Source organism: Phalacrocorax aristotelis, chromosome 1, assembly GCF_949628215.1.
Source record: "Phalacrocorax aristotelis chromosome 1, bGulAri2.1, whole genome shotgun sequence".
NCBI classification, from domain to species: Eukaryota; Metazoa; Chordata; class Aves; order Suliformes; family Phalacrocoracidae; genus Phalacrocorax; species Phalacrocorax aristotelis.
The window spans coordinates 1085559-1097724 of record NC_134276.1 but is presented as its reverse complement, the minus strand read 5'-3'; the positions used below and the strand labels follow the sequence as shown (position 1 = coordinate 1097724).

The following is a 12166-nucleotide window of genomic DNA, read 5'->3' as shown; positions in this document are numbered from 1 at the left end:
CAGGAAGACTGAGATGCGAGTCTGAACCAGGAGCTGGAAATTCAGTGCATTGCAGTGCCTCTGCGGTTAGCTCTCAGCACACAGGCGGTGATCTGGCGAGGTCAGGGCTCCGCTCTGGAGCCTTGCACCACGTCGTTTTGCGAGGGCCAGCTGCCAGGTTGTGCCCGAGCCGCGGATGAGCCACCCTACCCGCCTGCATCGGTATTTCGCATTTACTGGTGGTCACTTCGGAACGTGTCAGGCTGCAAATGCTGTTTTCCATAGGCTGTGCTCAAAGGTTGGTGGCACTTGCTTGGACTCCAGGGGAGGCTGGGCAGGCACAGGAGACCCCCAGAGCTGGAGGTAGCTGGGGGGCAGCAGAACACGGGAAGGAGGTCCCGCGGATGGGGCGCACTCGTCCCTGAGCCTCCTCCTTCGCCCGCCGCTCCGGGGAGCATCGCTGCACCGAGCGGGTGCCCGCAGTGGGTAGAGGAGACACCCAGTCCATCTGCGGGTGTCTCCCAACCACCAGACACCAAGTCCAGTCCAACCAAGGGGGTATCTAATATTAAAATGCTAAGAATTAAATACTTAGCCAACAGGCCAAGCAGCAGCGGACCCCAGGGCAGTCACTCTTGTGCCCCACAGGCCAGGTCCAGCCTACAGGTGACTACGTTTGACGCTCTTGGCCTCAAAAGCCATCCCTTATCTTCCAGATAAGCCTAGCGCAGCGATGCTAGTGGTTTGGTAAACGTGCCCACAGAGTCCGAGGGGGTTCGGCGGGGCTGAATCGCAGCTCGGGTGGCTGTGGGCCACCCCGGGGGGGTAGGAGGCATCGCCAGCTCCGCCAGGCGGGCCAGCGTCTGTCCTGGAGAAGGCGTGTGCGGTTAGGACTAGGAGTTTGGGAGGCCATTGGGCGTTTCGGTTTCCAAACCCTCCTTGCCTTTTGTAAAAATTTCCATTGGTATCTTAACCAGGATGCCCTTGGACATCGCTGTCCGGCGCGGAGGTACCCGGCTCTCCTTTCCCAGTCCTTCTGGACTTGCACCAGTTCAGAGCTTTTGCGACCTTCGATCCTAACCTCCCGCTTTCCACCTCCATGCAAGAAGTAACGCATAAACCTCCCCAAGCCTGCTTTTTCACAGGAAGGTTGCACTTGCGAGCTGGCAACGCGGCGTGCCTCTCGCATCCTCCCCTCGCCAGCCCCCCTCCCCATCGCCCCGTCCATCCATCCATCCCTGTCCCCCCTCCCGGCCGTCGCCCTGGCAACGCTGAGTGCACATCCTGGAAAACTTTATCCGAAATCTGCTCTGGGCAGCTTTCCAAATCCATGCTAACCTGATTAGGTGTCTCTGGGGCCTTGGCTGGCTAATCAAATTAGATAGCACTAATGGTAGTGAGGACTTTGAGTGGGTAGAGAGCAGTAAAACATAGTGTATACTTAGTGATAATTATACTTGCTTTTGTGTCATTGATTTATATGCCTTCCCCCCCCCCCCGTTTTTTGTTTTCCTTGTCTTTAAATGCAGCTATTCGGAGGAAGGAAAATGGCTGGTATGACGAGGAGCACCCACTGGTCTTTCTTTTCTTGGGATCGTCTGGAATAGGTAACGTCTGGGTTGCGGTGAGAGGGGCGGAGAGCCCCGTGGAGCGGCTGGGCTGGGAGAGCAGGCGGCGGCAGGGCTGCTCCTCGGGCTCCCCCTGCGCCCGGCAGCACTTTTTTGGAGTAAAAAGCCATTTAAAAGTGCCGTCGTCCTTCCAACTGGTCACCCAGTCCCTGGTCCCGCAGGGCAACCGCTGCCAGACTCCGGCACACACGGCCACGGCCCGTCCTGGGGCACACGCGGCCTCGTGCCGGTCCGTCCCGGGGGAGCGGCTGCCCTCCGAGCCTCAAAAAGGGGCAGTTTTCACAAGAAAAGTGTTCTTTTAACAGCCCTGTGCTTTCCGGGAGGAATGCCTCCATGGGTGGGGTAACAGTAGGAATTTTGCTGCTCGCAAACCAAATCTCTGCTCATCTTGCTCCTGTGGGCCGGCATCGCCTTGTCGTGACGGGATTTTATTGACACCGATAATATTTGTCCTCCAGCACAATGAAATGCAACACGACGGCGGATCAGTTCATGAAATGGGCGAAATGACTTTTAGTCAGGGAGAAAAGGGGCACGGGGGGGGAAGGGGACTTTAAAGAAACCGAACGGTGACATTTGAAACAACCTCGGTGCTTCTCCTGCGTCCGCTGGCTCCCGCGGTCCTCGGGAAGGTGCCGGTGCCGGAGGGGTTAATGCGAGGGGACACACGCGCCGCTGGCTGCCTGGCCAGGCTCCTGCCTCAGAGCAGTGGCAGGCCGAGTATTAACTCTAAATGAGTTGCTATAAAGCTGTATAAAACCAGTAAGAAATGTTTTTGAGACTTCATTGCACTGCTTATAGCAGGTCTGAAGGCTCAGTAATGACAATTGTCAGCCCTTCAGCTCCCGTGTAGTTCCGTGGGTTGCTTTTTTTCCCCCTTCTTTTACTGCCGTAAAAACGAACGCTGAGATACGAAAGCAAAGCAGCTGAGAATTTTATTGTATCAAATGGATATTTTATATAGGTCTCGCTGTAGCAGCAGTCTGAAAGCCCAAATACGTGCAAGCTAAAACGCCTGATGCGTCTTCACATTTCAGTAGCCTCCCACAGCAGTTAAAGATCCGCTCACATATATGTGCGTATGCACAACACGCGTGAGTACACAGATACGCCCACACGCCTGCACATCGGGACCGACGATCCGGCAGCACACGAAGCCAGCAAAGCCCGAACTGAAACAAGATGCTAAGTTTTGGCAGAGGTTTTACCCGCCGGGGCAGGCTTCCGAGCGCGGCGACGGCTTCCCGGGTTTTTGCAGCCCTGTTGTGGTGATCTCATTACCTGAGCCCGCAGATCTGACCCACCAAGCCTGCCGTCACCGAAAATACGGCTTTGTCAGGGTGGGGCTGGGCAGGTGGGCCAGTAAGACTCTCCTTTTTTTTTTTTTTGATTTAGGTTTGATTTAAGCAGCGGGCAGATTTAAGCTGGTAGATTTAAGGCACAATCATTTTACTTAGCAGTAGCTGTCGGTGGCGTAGCCGCGTGCCTGCTCTCTGCCCTGGCCTGTCAGGGTGTTTGTTTGCCAGCGTGCAGGTAAATCTGAAGTGGATAAATGTGCAGCCCACGGGCTTCAGCCGCTGTGCGAGGAGCCGGCGTTAACCCGCAGAGCAGAGCGTCCTCCGCGGCTGTGAAAGGCTGCACCTCGCCTCCGCCGACAATCCCAGGAGCCGAAATCAGCCCCAATCCTCCACCTGATCAACCTGATAAACCCAGCAATTATGCGCCAGTGGGTGGCGGGAGGGAAGCTCCGGGGACGAGGGGATCTTCCCGACGCAGGGTAGAGCCTGCCTGGTCAGTGAACGGACGGGTTGGGAGGACAAGATCTGGCCTTGGTGAGCTGTGCTCGTCCGGCTCGGCAGGGATTTGCCCCGTTGCTGGTTGATCCTAGTCCTAGAATTTTATGACGGTCACCTTATATACATCAAAAAAAAGAATATCCCATTTCCCTGAAATTCTTTATCTAGAGAGTAAAAGACATCGCACATGAAACCTAGAATATTGAGAATAAATGTAGCAAAACGCTGATCTAACCACACCTTTTTGGGGAAAAAAAATAAAGACCTCTCTGCCCATCGTGTAAGAATGAACTACTAAAAACGAAGCAGCCGGCGCAGCGCTGCCGCCCCCCTCCTCACCCGTTAGCTGCAGCCGGGGGGTCCGGCCCGGGCCCCACGGCAGGGCGTTATCCCGGGGCTCCCACAGCGGCGCCCTCTTCCCACGGGTGCCTTTGCAGAAAAGTCTGTGTATTGGTAACGGGAGGTGCCAGCCCTGGCGTTAGCGCAGCTGACGGACAGACAGACGGTGACCAAGCCTGCTTTAACACGAGTCTTTTCTTCCCGTCTTTGGAACAGGTAAAACGGAGCTGGCCAAGCAGACAGCCAAGTACATCCATAAGGACGTCAAAAAGGTAAAGGGCTCTTCCCTTCGCTTTTTGCCGTCCCGCTGCGGTCGGCGGCGGGGTGGCGTCGGCTGCTTGGCGGCAGGGGCGTTGTCTGGCTTTGCTGGGCTGGGAGTCCGGCTCACCGGGCAGCCCGGCTGCATTGCAGCGCGCTGAGCTCAGCCAGGGAAGAGAAATGCAAGGTCTGTGTGTGCGCGCCGAGAAAGGGCTTCTGCTGCCTTAAAATGACCCCGTGAAGCTCCCTGTCCACATTACCAGTATTTGAACTGTAAAAATCCGGACGGATTTAACAATCTCTTGTGTTCCCGGCTGGACGCTGCCGTCATTTTGACGTCCTGTGTTGTGAACGTGGTGTTTTTGCCCTGTTAGTAATAACGCTGCGAATTTTTAGGAGGATAAAATATTGAAAATCCCTTTTACGTGGCCTTGGCTGCACCACTTGTCGCCTTGTCCCCGTACGGACAGCGGGGGTGGCAGCGGTGACTTAGCAGGGGGATAGTTCAGGGATATCTAAGATTTTAGAACACAGAGCACTTAAAGCCGGGCTCCCCGATTCACGTGTGAGCCTCTGCCTGCCTTGGGGACGTGCCCAGCTCTCTCCCACCGAGGGCTGGGGAAGGCGCGGAGGCTGGAGCTGGGGAAAAGGAGGAAACTCAAGCTGAGCCACCCCCTGCGCCGACGCTAGATTAACTCCTCGCCCCCACATCCTCTGGCAGAGAACGGGCACAAGGTAAAATGACACGTGTAGGAAGAAGATCAAAAGTAAAACAGCACTATAAAAAATGGCTGTTCTGGTTTCTTTTCCTCATCCTTCTATAATTGCCTTCCAGAAGCAATAAATCCCGGCTCCTGGGTCTCGGGCACCTTCATCCCCAGCTCCCACACCTGGAACTGGTCAGTGCCCGGCCAAACATCAAACGGAGAGATCAGTGAAACGCCGAAGGTTGCGTTAATTCAATAGCATGCGCGAATCAGAGTTTTACTGGCAGTGAATCGGCTCGGCTGTCAGTGCTGTGACAGGCGGCGTGAGGGGGGTCACGAGCCCCACGGGCCGTCATGGGGCTGCAGCAACTCGCAGGAACTGTCGGGTTAAGAAAGGAACCGTCCCATTTTCATACTGCTAGAGAGGCTGCCGGGTAATGGCAAGCGCTAACCTCCTTACCCAGCCTGCATGGCGTGGACGGGGAGGCAGGAGGACTGGGAGCAGCAGCTGCAGAGCCCGGCTCCGCGTTGCTTGTGCCGGCTGCTCGCCGGGATGCTGGAGGGACGCCCCTCAGCCCCAGCTTTGTACGCCTCGCTCTGCCCTGGGCTCTTTGTTGGTATTTTAATGTTTTGCAAGGAAATATGGCTGGTTTGAATTGAAATCTGCCCTAAACTGGCCTGAACTCTTACCGCCACCCCCAAATACCGGCATTTCACGGGAGAGTGGCGAACCAGGCAGGAAGGAGGGAGCAGCACCGTCTTGGTTTGGTGCCCCTCAGCGTCACCCGGGACCATCAAGCTCTGGCTGCGCTACCGAACGTCCCACCCATTAGCTCTGAAGGTGAATGGTCAAGGTCAGGACCCTTCCAGCCCAAACCCTTGTGTGATTCTCCGGTCCCTGGGCGGCTGTGGCTGTTCCTGCGCTGTGTGCATGTGCCCGGCCGAGCTGCGCACACCGACAGGGCTCCTCCACAATACCTACTCTTGTACCCCGTGTCCGCGCACCCTCCCACCTCCATTCCCTCTTCCCAGTAAATAACTCTTCCACTTGGGTCTCTGGCTGTAGCTGGGGGATAATATCTGTGGTGGCACGTTTGCAACCAGCCTCGAAGGGTCTCCGGCAGGGCGGGAGCGCTGCCTGGTCCCGCCTGGAAGTCGTGCACGGCGGAGCGGGGAGGTGCCGGCTCCCGTGGGGGATGCCGACGGAGAGCTGTCGTGTCCGGCTGGCCGTGCCGGCGCTGGTGCTGGGAAACTCCCTGCTCGCCGCCTTCTTGGGCAGCTGGAATAACTGGTGATCCTCTTGGGTCCCCCCCGACTGAAATATTCTGTTCTATTCTATTCTATTCTATTCTATTCTATTCTATTCTATTCTATTCTATTCTATTCTCATACTAGAGCTAGGTTATAGCTGCAAGCCCGGGAAATTCAATATCTGCAGTGAATCATCAGTTTTTCCAATGCAAAAAGGGCGCTTGGGTAGTCACTGTAAATTCCCTAACAACGTCACCTCTTTGAGACGATCGCCCACGACCCTGCTTTACCTCGGCTTTACAATTAGGATTTTATTTTCGCGGAGAGGCGTTGCGTTCTTCCTGCGATTTGTTTCTAAAAAGCTGGATATCCGCTTTATTTCGCGAAGTGGAAGCTGCTGTCTCGGTCCCGTCTGTATCGCTCCGGCCCTTCCGATGAGCAGAGCGTCTGAAGGGAATCTCGGCCGGGGGCTGTTCCTGGCTCTCTTTGAGAATCTGCGGGCATCTTCCTCTCCCTCAGAACAACCCTCAGCATTTTGTGGTGGGTCTGGCCGCCGCAAAACCACGCGTTCCGCCAGGCAGCCGCCTGCCTGGTTCTGGAGGAGCCTGCCAAATGCAGCGAAGCTTTGAGCCAATTAATCAAATACCGTGTTAAGTATTTCTTTCTCTTGCAGGGTTTCATCAGACTGGACATGTCAGAGTTCCAGGAGCGGCACGAGGTTAGTAAATGGGCTGTTCCTGCTTCCAAGGGGTGCAGCTTTGAGTTTAATGGGTAATTTAAACAACTCCTGTCCATGCCCTGTGCTTGGTCCCTGTCCTGGGCGGTGCTGACCATCCCCCCGCTGCCGCTGAACGCAGCATCTCCTGTCTCACCCTGGCAGTGGCGTCCAGGACCTTCCCGAATTGCCTCCGTGTTCTCCAGAAACTGGGTGGTTTGGTGTGTCAAAGACCCAGAGCAACAGCAGCTGCTCCGGGCTGTGCAATATGGGAAACAGCAGCCAAAAAAAGCACGTTAATCTCAAAAAAATTAGGAACAGAGACCAAGGAGCAAGAAAAGCTCCGATGATTTGCGCCTGACGCTGAGGCTCCTGCACACGGTGTCGACCCTTGGGGGAAGAGCGACTGAGAAGAGATCATCTTGTGCATGAAAACCTGCAGGCTGGGCACGAGCCACGTGCCGCACGTCACCCGCCCGTGCCAGGGCTGGCCGCGCTCCCGCGCCCCGGCGGGCAGAGCTCAGCCCAGAGCGCCGTTCCCCGCCGCACCTCCGACACGATGCCGATCCGGTGCGGGATCGGCACCTCAGCGTGCCTCCCACGGGAGGAAAGGGGGGAATCCAGGAGGCGACAGGTCTGCGGCGCAGAGGCCACCCCTCCCGCCACCCCTCCGGCCCAAGTCCGGTGCCGCGGGAGACGTGGGACATCCCACCGGGGTCACCCCCGGAGCTGGGGGAGCCCCAGATCCCTTTGGAGGGCTCCGTCTCCCCGGAAAGCAGCAAGGCCCTAGCTGAGCTAGGATCGTAATATTTTTCTTTTGACGGCTGTGTAGGGACCCTGTATTTTTTATCGATGCCGTTGGTCTGGCACACCCAAATCCAGAAAGCGTGGGATGAGAAATATCCCGTGAGGGATCTGAGGATCGTCCCCATAAACGCTGGAGCCGCTGCATTGTGTTATGGAGACGGGGAAGGAGGAGGAGGCGGCCTGGCTGCCTCGGACCTGGGAAGATGGTGTCCTGAAGGAGAGGAGGAGGAAGGTGCTGGGGAGGCGCTCAGAAGGACCGGTCCAGCATGGGAAAACCACTTTTTCTTTGCATTTCTTGCGGCTGAGGGCTGCAGCCAGCCTCTGCCCCTACACACCGGGCTGCGAGCGGGCAGGGGTCAGGCAGACCCTCACGCTCGGTGTGCCAGGCTGCCACAAGGGCTGATGTGAGTTTTGACCTGGCACGAGGCAGCGGGAGCCTCAGCATCATCGTCAGGAGCTGCAGGGCCCTAGAAAAGGTCCAGAAAATGTGTTATTTTATCCAAAGTGAAGGGGTGTGGGAAGAGAAAGTAAAGGCGTGCTTGCGGCTGGCCTGATAGGTCGGTTGTGGTAGGGTCGTACACCGTAGGAGTGAAAAATAGATAAAAATAAAGCCGTGTTGATGATTCAGTACAAAGAAAGAGGAGTCGGGAGGAACAGCATAAATGTAAGATATAAAATACCGCGCCCTGACAAAGACAAGAGACAGAGCAAAGGGAAGGAATAAAGCAGAGAATTGCGGCGAGAGCAATATAAATTTTTCAAGCAAACAAGGATCAGGAGGTCAGTGCAGGAGACAGCGTCCTTCGGAGGAGCCCGGGGAGCCACACGTAGCCCCAGGCGCTGCGAAACAAATGCAACGAATTAGCTGCTGTCGGCTAATTTCTGCCCTCCTGTTCCCCGAGTCGGCGGGACCCCCCGCACCTCCGCAGCCCGTGTCCGTGGGAGCGGGCAGGGGCGGCAGCGGCGACGCGCGGGGAGGGGGTGGCAGCTCGCCCCGGGCAGCCGGATCGTGTCGCGGGGCAAAAAGGAGCAGCTTGAGTGGGAGAATCACGGAATGGTTTGGGTGGGAAGGGACTTCCCAAGCTCATCCAGTCCAACCCCCTGCCATGGGCAGGGACACCTTCAGCTCCATCAGGTCGCTCAGAGCCCCGTCCAGCCTCACCTGGGATGTGTCCAGGGATGGGGCATCGACCACCTCTCGGGGCAACCTGGGCCAGGGTCTCACCACCCGCAGCGTAAAACATTTCTCCCTTCGATCCAGTCTGAATCTCCCCTCCTTTAGTTTAAAGCCATCCCCCCTTGGCCTGTCACAGCAGGCCTTGCTAAAGAGGTCGCCCCCACCCTTCCCACAGCCCCCCTTTAAGCCCTGGGGGGCCGCAATAAGGTCTCCCCGCAGCCTTCTCTTCCCCGGGCTGAACAACCCCAGCTCTCCCAGCCCGGCCTCGCAGCAGAGGGGCTCCAGCCCTCGGAGCATTTCTGTGCCCCCTCTGGCCCCGCTCCAGCAGCCCCGTGTCTGTCCCGAGCTGGACAGGTTGGGTGCTTGTCGGCGCTGGCTTTGGAGAAGCTGCCGTGGCTCCTCTCCCCTGCCAGCCCCGGCAGAGCCGGGCTCACCGAACGGGGACGCACCGGCGCGGCCGTGCCACAGCACACGCGACTCTCGTCGCTGGCCGGCACTGAGACCATGACAGACCCGCCCGTCGGCTGCGCTGCCTCCTTGCCCTCGATCAAGGAGAGGAAATGTCTTTGTTTTGTGAGGATTTGGGATGTAGCTCCGTGAATTTGTTCTGCTTCCCGTACAAGCGGCCGGCCGCTGGCTCTGCACGTCCGGCGTCCCGGAGCACCGCGGAGAATTAACAAACCGATAACTTTGTTCTTTTCAACTTTTATATGCCTAAAGGACTGTGACTTCAGGTGCACCCGCAGACCCGGGTTGCTTGAAAATGCTTGAAGCTGTATGTCAAAAATCACTTACCATTTCCCCAAATCATTTCTGTTATCAAAAATATTCTTGCAAATAATCTTATGAGTTTTTAAACCTCATTTAAAAAAAAGGTGGTGTCAAGAATTAGTGAAGCTGGTTATTGACACAGGAAAAATATTTTCCTTGCAGCCTCATCCCAAGCTTTGATTCCCCACCAGAGCCGCCTGCCACTCATAATCCTTTGAATTCTTGCTCCTAAAAAGGCTAAAGGAGATGAAAACAGGCCTTGGGGCAGCTGGGACGGGGCACTCGGACACTGTGTGGAAAAGCACGGGTTGTGGCCCTTCGCTCCTGCCGGCTCTGCTGGTTAAAGCTCTGGGCGAGCCACCAACCTGCCTTTCACCAAACTGTTGCTTATTAAGGTGATTTTGGGATACCCGGGGCGCGGTAGATGTCACAAAGAATATAGACCTTCATTTGTCTGCAGCAAAGAGTCGTGGCTGCCTGCTGAGCCGCTCGGTACCGAGACGGCTTCGCTCCTGGCATCCACGGACCAGCTTTCACGTGTCCTGTTGCTTCCTCCCAGGTCGCCAAGTTTATTGGCTCCCCGCCGGGCTATGTGGGCCACGAAGAGGGTGGGCAGCTCACCAAAAAGCTGAGGCAGTGCCCTAATGCTGTGGTGCTCTTCGACGAGGTCGACAAAGCCCACCCAGATGTCCTCACCATCATGCTGCAGTTGTTCGATGAGGTAAACCCGTGTTTCGGGGTCAGAGCTTGTGCAGGGGCCGTTCGGAAGGTGACTGTGAGAGGTGCAAGGGACGACGGCTGCAGGAGATGTCCTGGAGCGGAGCTGAAATGCTCCGGATCGGTGTGAGCCAGCTGGTCAGGCTCTTCTCCGTTTTAACACCAGGGAAGAGGATGATGCCGAGGTCTCCTGGTGGAATAAATGACATCTTTAGGCAAAGAAAAAGCCAGTGATGGGAGGGTTGGAAACTTGAGGAAAAAGCCTGGGAGTTGGATTGTCCTGTGGCACCGGGAAGGTGTGACGGTGATGACTGTCATGGGGATACTGCTAAGGAAAGCCCGCAGTGACAGGTCGGTGCAGGAATCGCTGGGCTGACAGCAGGCGCGATGAGACGAGGCAGGGTCCCAGGCACGGGTCGGCGGCGTCACAACATCAGAGAAGCAGGGCGGTCTGGGGGCTTCGTAGTCCATCGGTACCCTCACGGGTCGTGCCTTCTTAATTGCTGCTTTTTAGCTCAGGATGGTTAATTTATGACTTTTCAGATGGCATGTGATGTGTCTTATACCTTTCCTCCCCCAAACGTAAAAATCACAGAATGGTTTGGGTTGGAAGATCATCTAGTTCCAACCCTCCTGCAATGGCCAAAACTCTTCAGCTAACTCCCTTGGAGGAGTCTGGGGCTGCATCCCAGGACTTCAGCTGTCTCCAGAGGAAGCCAGAACTCTCTTGGGATGCCTGGGAGGAGTCCCGATGGGCTACCGGCATGGAACTGCCTTAACATATACACACCTCCTTGGGTAGCGTCCTTGGAGGGGTCTGGGGCTCCCGAGAGCATTGTGTGTGCTGGGGGAAGGTCCGTGCCTGGTTGCTCTCCAGGAAAACTCCCAGGCATCTCCAGGAGTGCGTTGGCCTCCTCTGGAGACAGCTGAAGTTGCTGATAGAAGCCCGAGACTCCTCCCAGTAGCTACCCAAGGAGTTTTGTCGATGCTGGAGGCAGGTCCGTGCCCACCAGCTCCCCGGCACTCCTCCCAGGCGCCCCCCTCCACGCACGACGTAGGCGACCCTGCAGGGGAGCAGGCGCTCGCCGTCCGAGGAAGGGAGCACAAAGTCCGTGACTTCGGGGTCCTCTGCTGCTCTGGGGGGGATGCTCTGCGTAGGACCTGCGTCGGGCAGCCGCGGCTCCCGTGCACGAGCTGGTGGGGGCCAGGGAGAGACGCGTGTCCCCGGGCTCTGCGCCTTCCCCTGAGCCCTCAGCCTGGTGCACGCAAGCTTTTCGGCTGGTTTTTAAGGTCCTGGTCTGTCCTCGGAGGCAACCAAGCTCCAGAGCAATGCGCTGGGAGGTTTTGGGGGTGTTTTTTTGATTTTTCTTTTAAGGATTAATAACACAATTTTTTCTTGCATAGATCATCGCAGCAGCAGCTAAATGTGAAATCAATTCCTGTACCACACACTTGACAGGGCAATAACCCAAATGTTAATCTCAAGCACCCAACAAGGATTTGTGTCATTGTGCTGGATATCTGCTGCTGGAGACGTATCGAGGAAAGAAACTGCCTGGGGAGCCGCTTATTTTTTCCTTATTTTTCTCTCTTTTTTATCTTATTAATCAAGAGAACTAGTACTTTTGAAGGGTTCCTGCGTTGGTTGGGTAGGAGGAGGGTTGATGCCACGGCAGGCGGTCACCCCCGGCACCGAGCGCGGTGCTGAGCTGCCCTGGTTTGGTTTGCCGGGCGATCCTGCCGGCATGAGGGATGCTCTCCGTTGCCTCTTGCTGTCACGGCCCCTCCGTTGCTGAGTTCACTCCATTATAGCCATAACCCGCTTATTCCTGCAAGGTTATTTCGGCTTTGCTTATTTTCGGTGAGGCTGCCAGCAGCCTGTGCTTCCCTGCGGCACTTTCAGACCGCCACAAAGCCCCCTCTGAGCCCTCCCGGACGGCCCCGGTGCCACAGGGAGCTTTGAACGGGCTCGTTTGGGAGGCTTTGGTGAACATCTGGGCACCCATGCCTGCAGCTGCCCA

At 56.6% G+C, this 12166-nt stretch overlaps 1 protein-coding gene across 1 annotated transcript in view; it reads left to right on the top strand.

Moving 5' to 3' along the window:
- The window catches only part of CLPB (ClpB family mitochondrial disaggregase), an 86527-nt gene that overhangs the window by 67326 nt on the left and 7035 nt on the right, over positions 1-12166 (top strand). Inside the window, 4 exon segments of the mRNA XM_075104298.1 lie at positions 1509-1586; positions 3959-4014; positions 6632-6676; positions 9988-10149. Of these exon segments, the coding sequence (XP_074960399.1) occupies positions 1509-1586; positions 3959-4014; positions 6632-6676; positions 9988-10149 (341 nt within the window).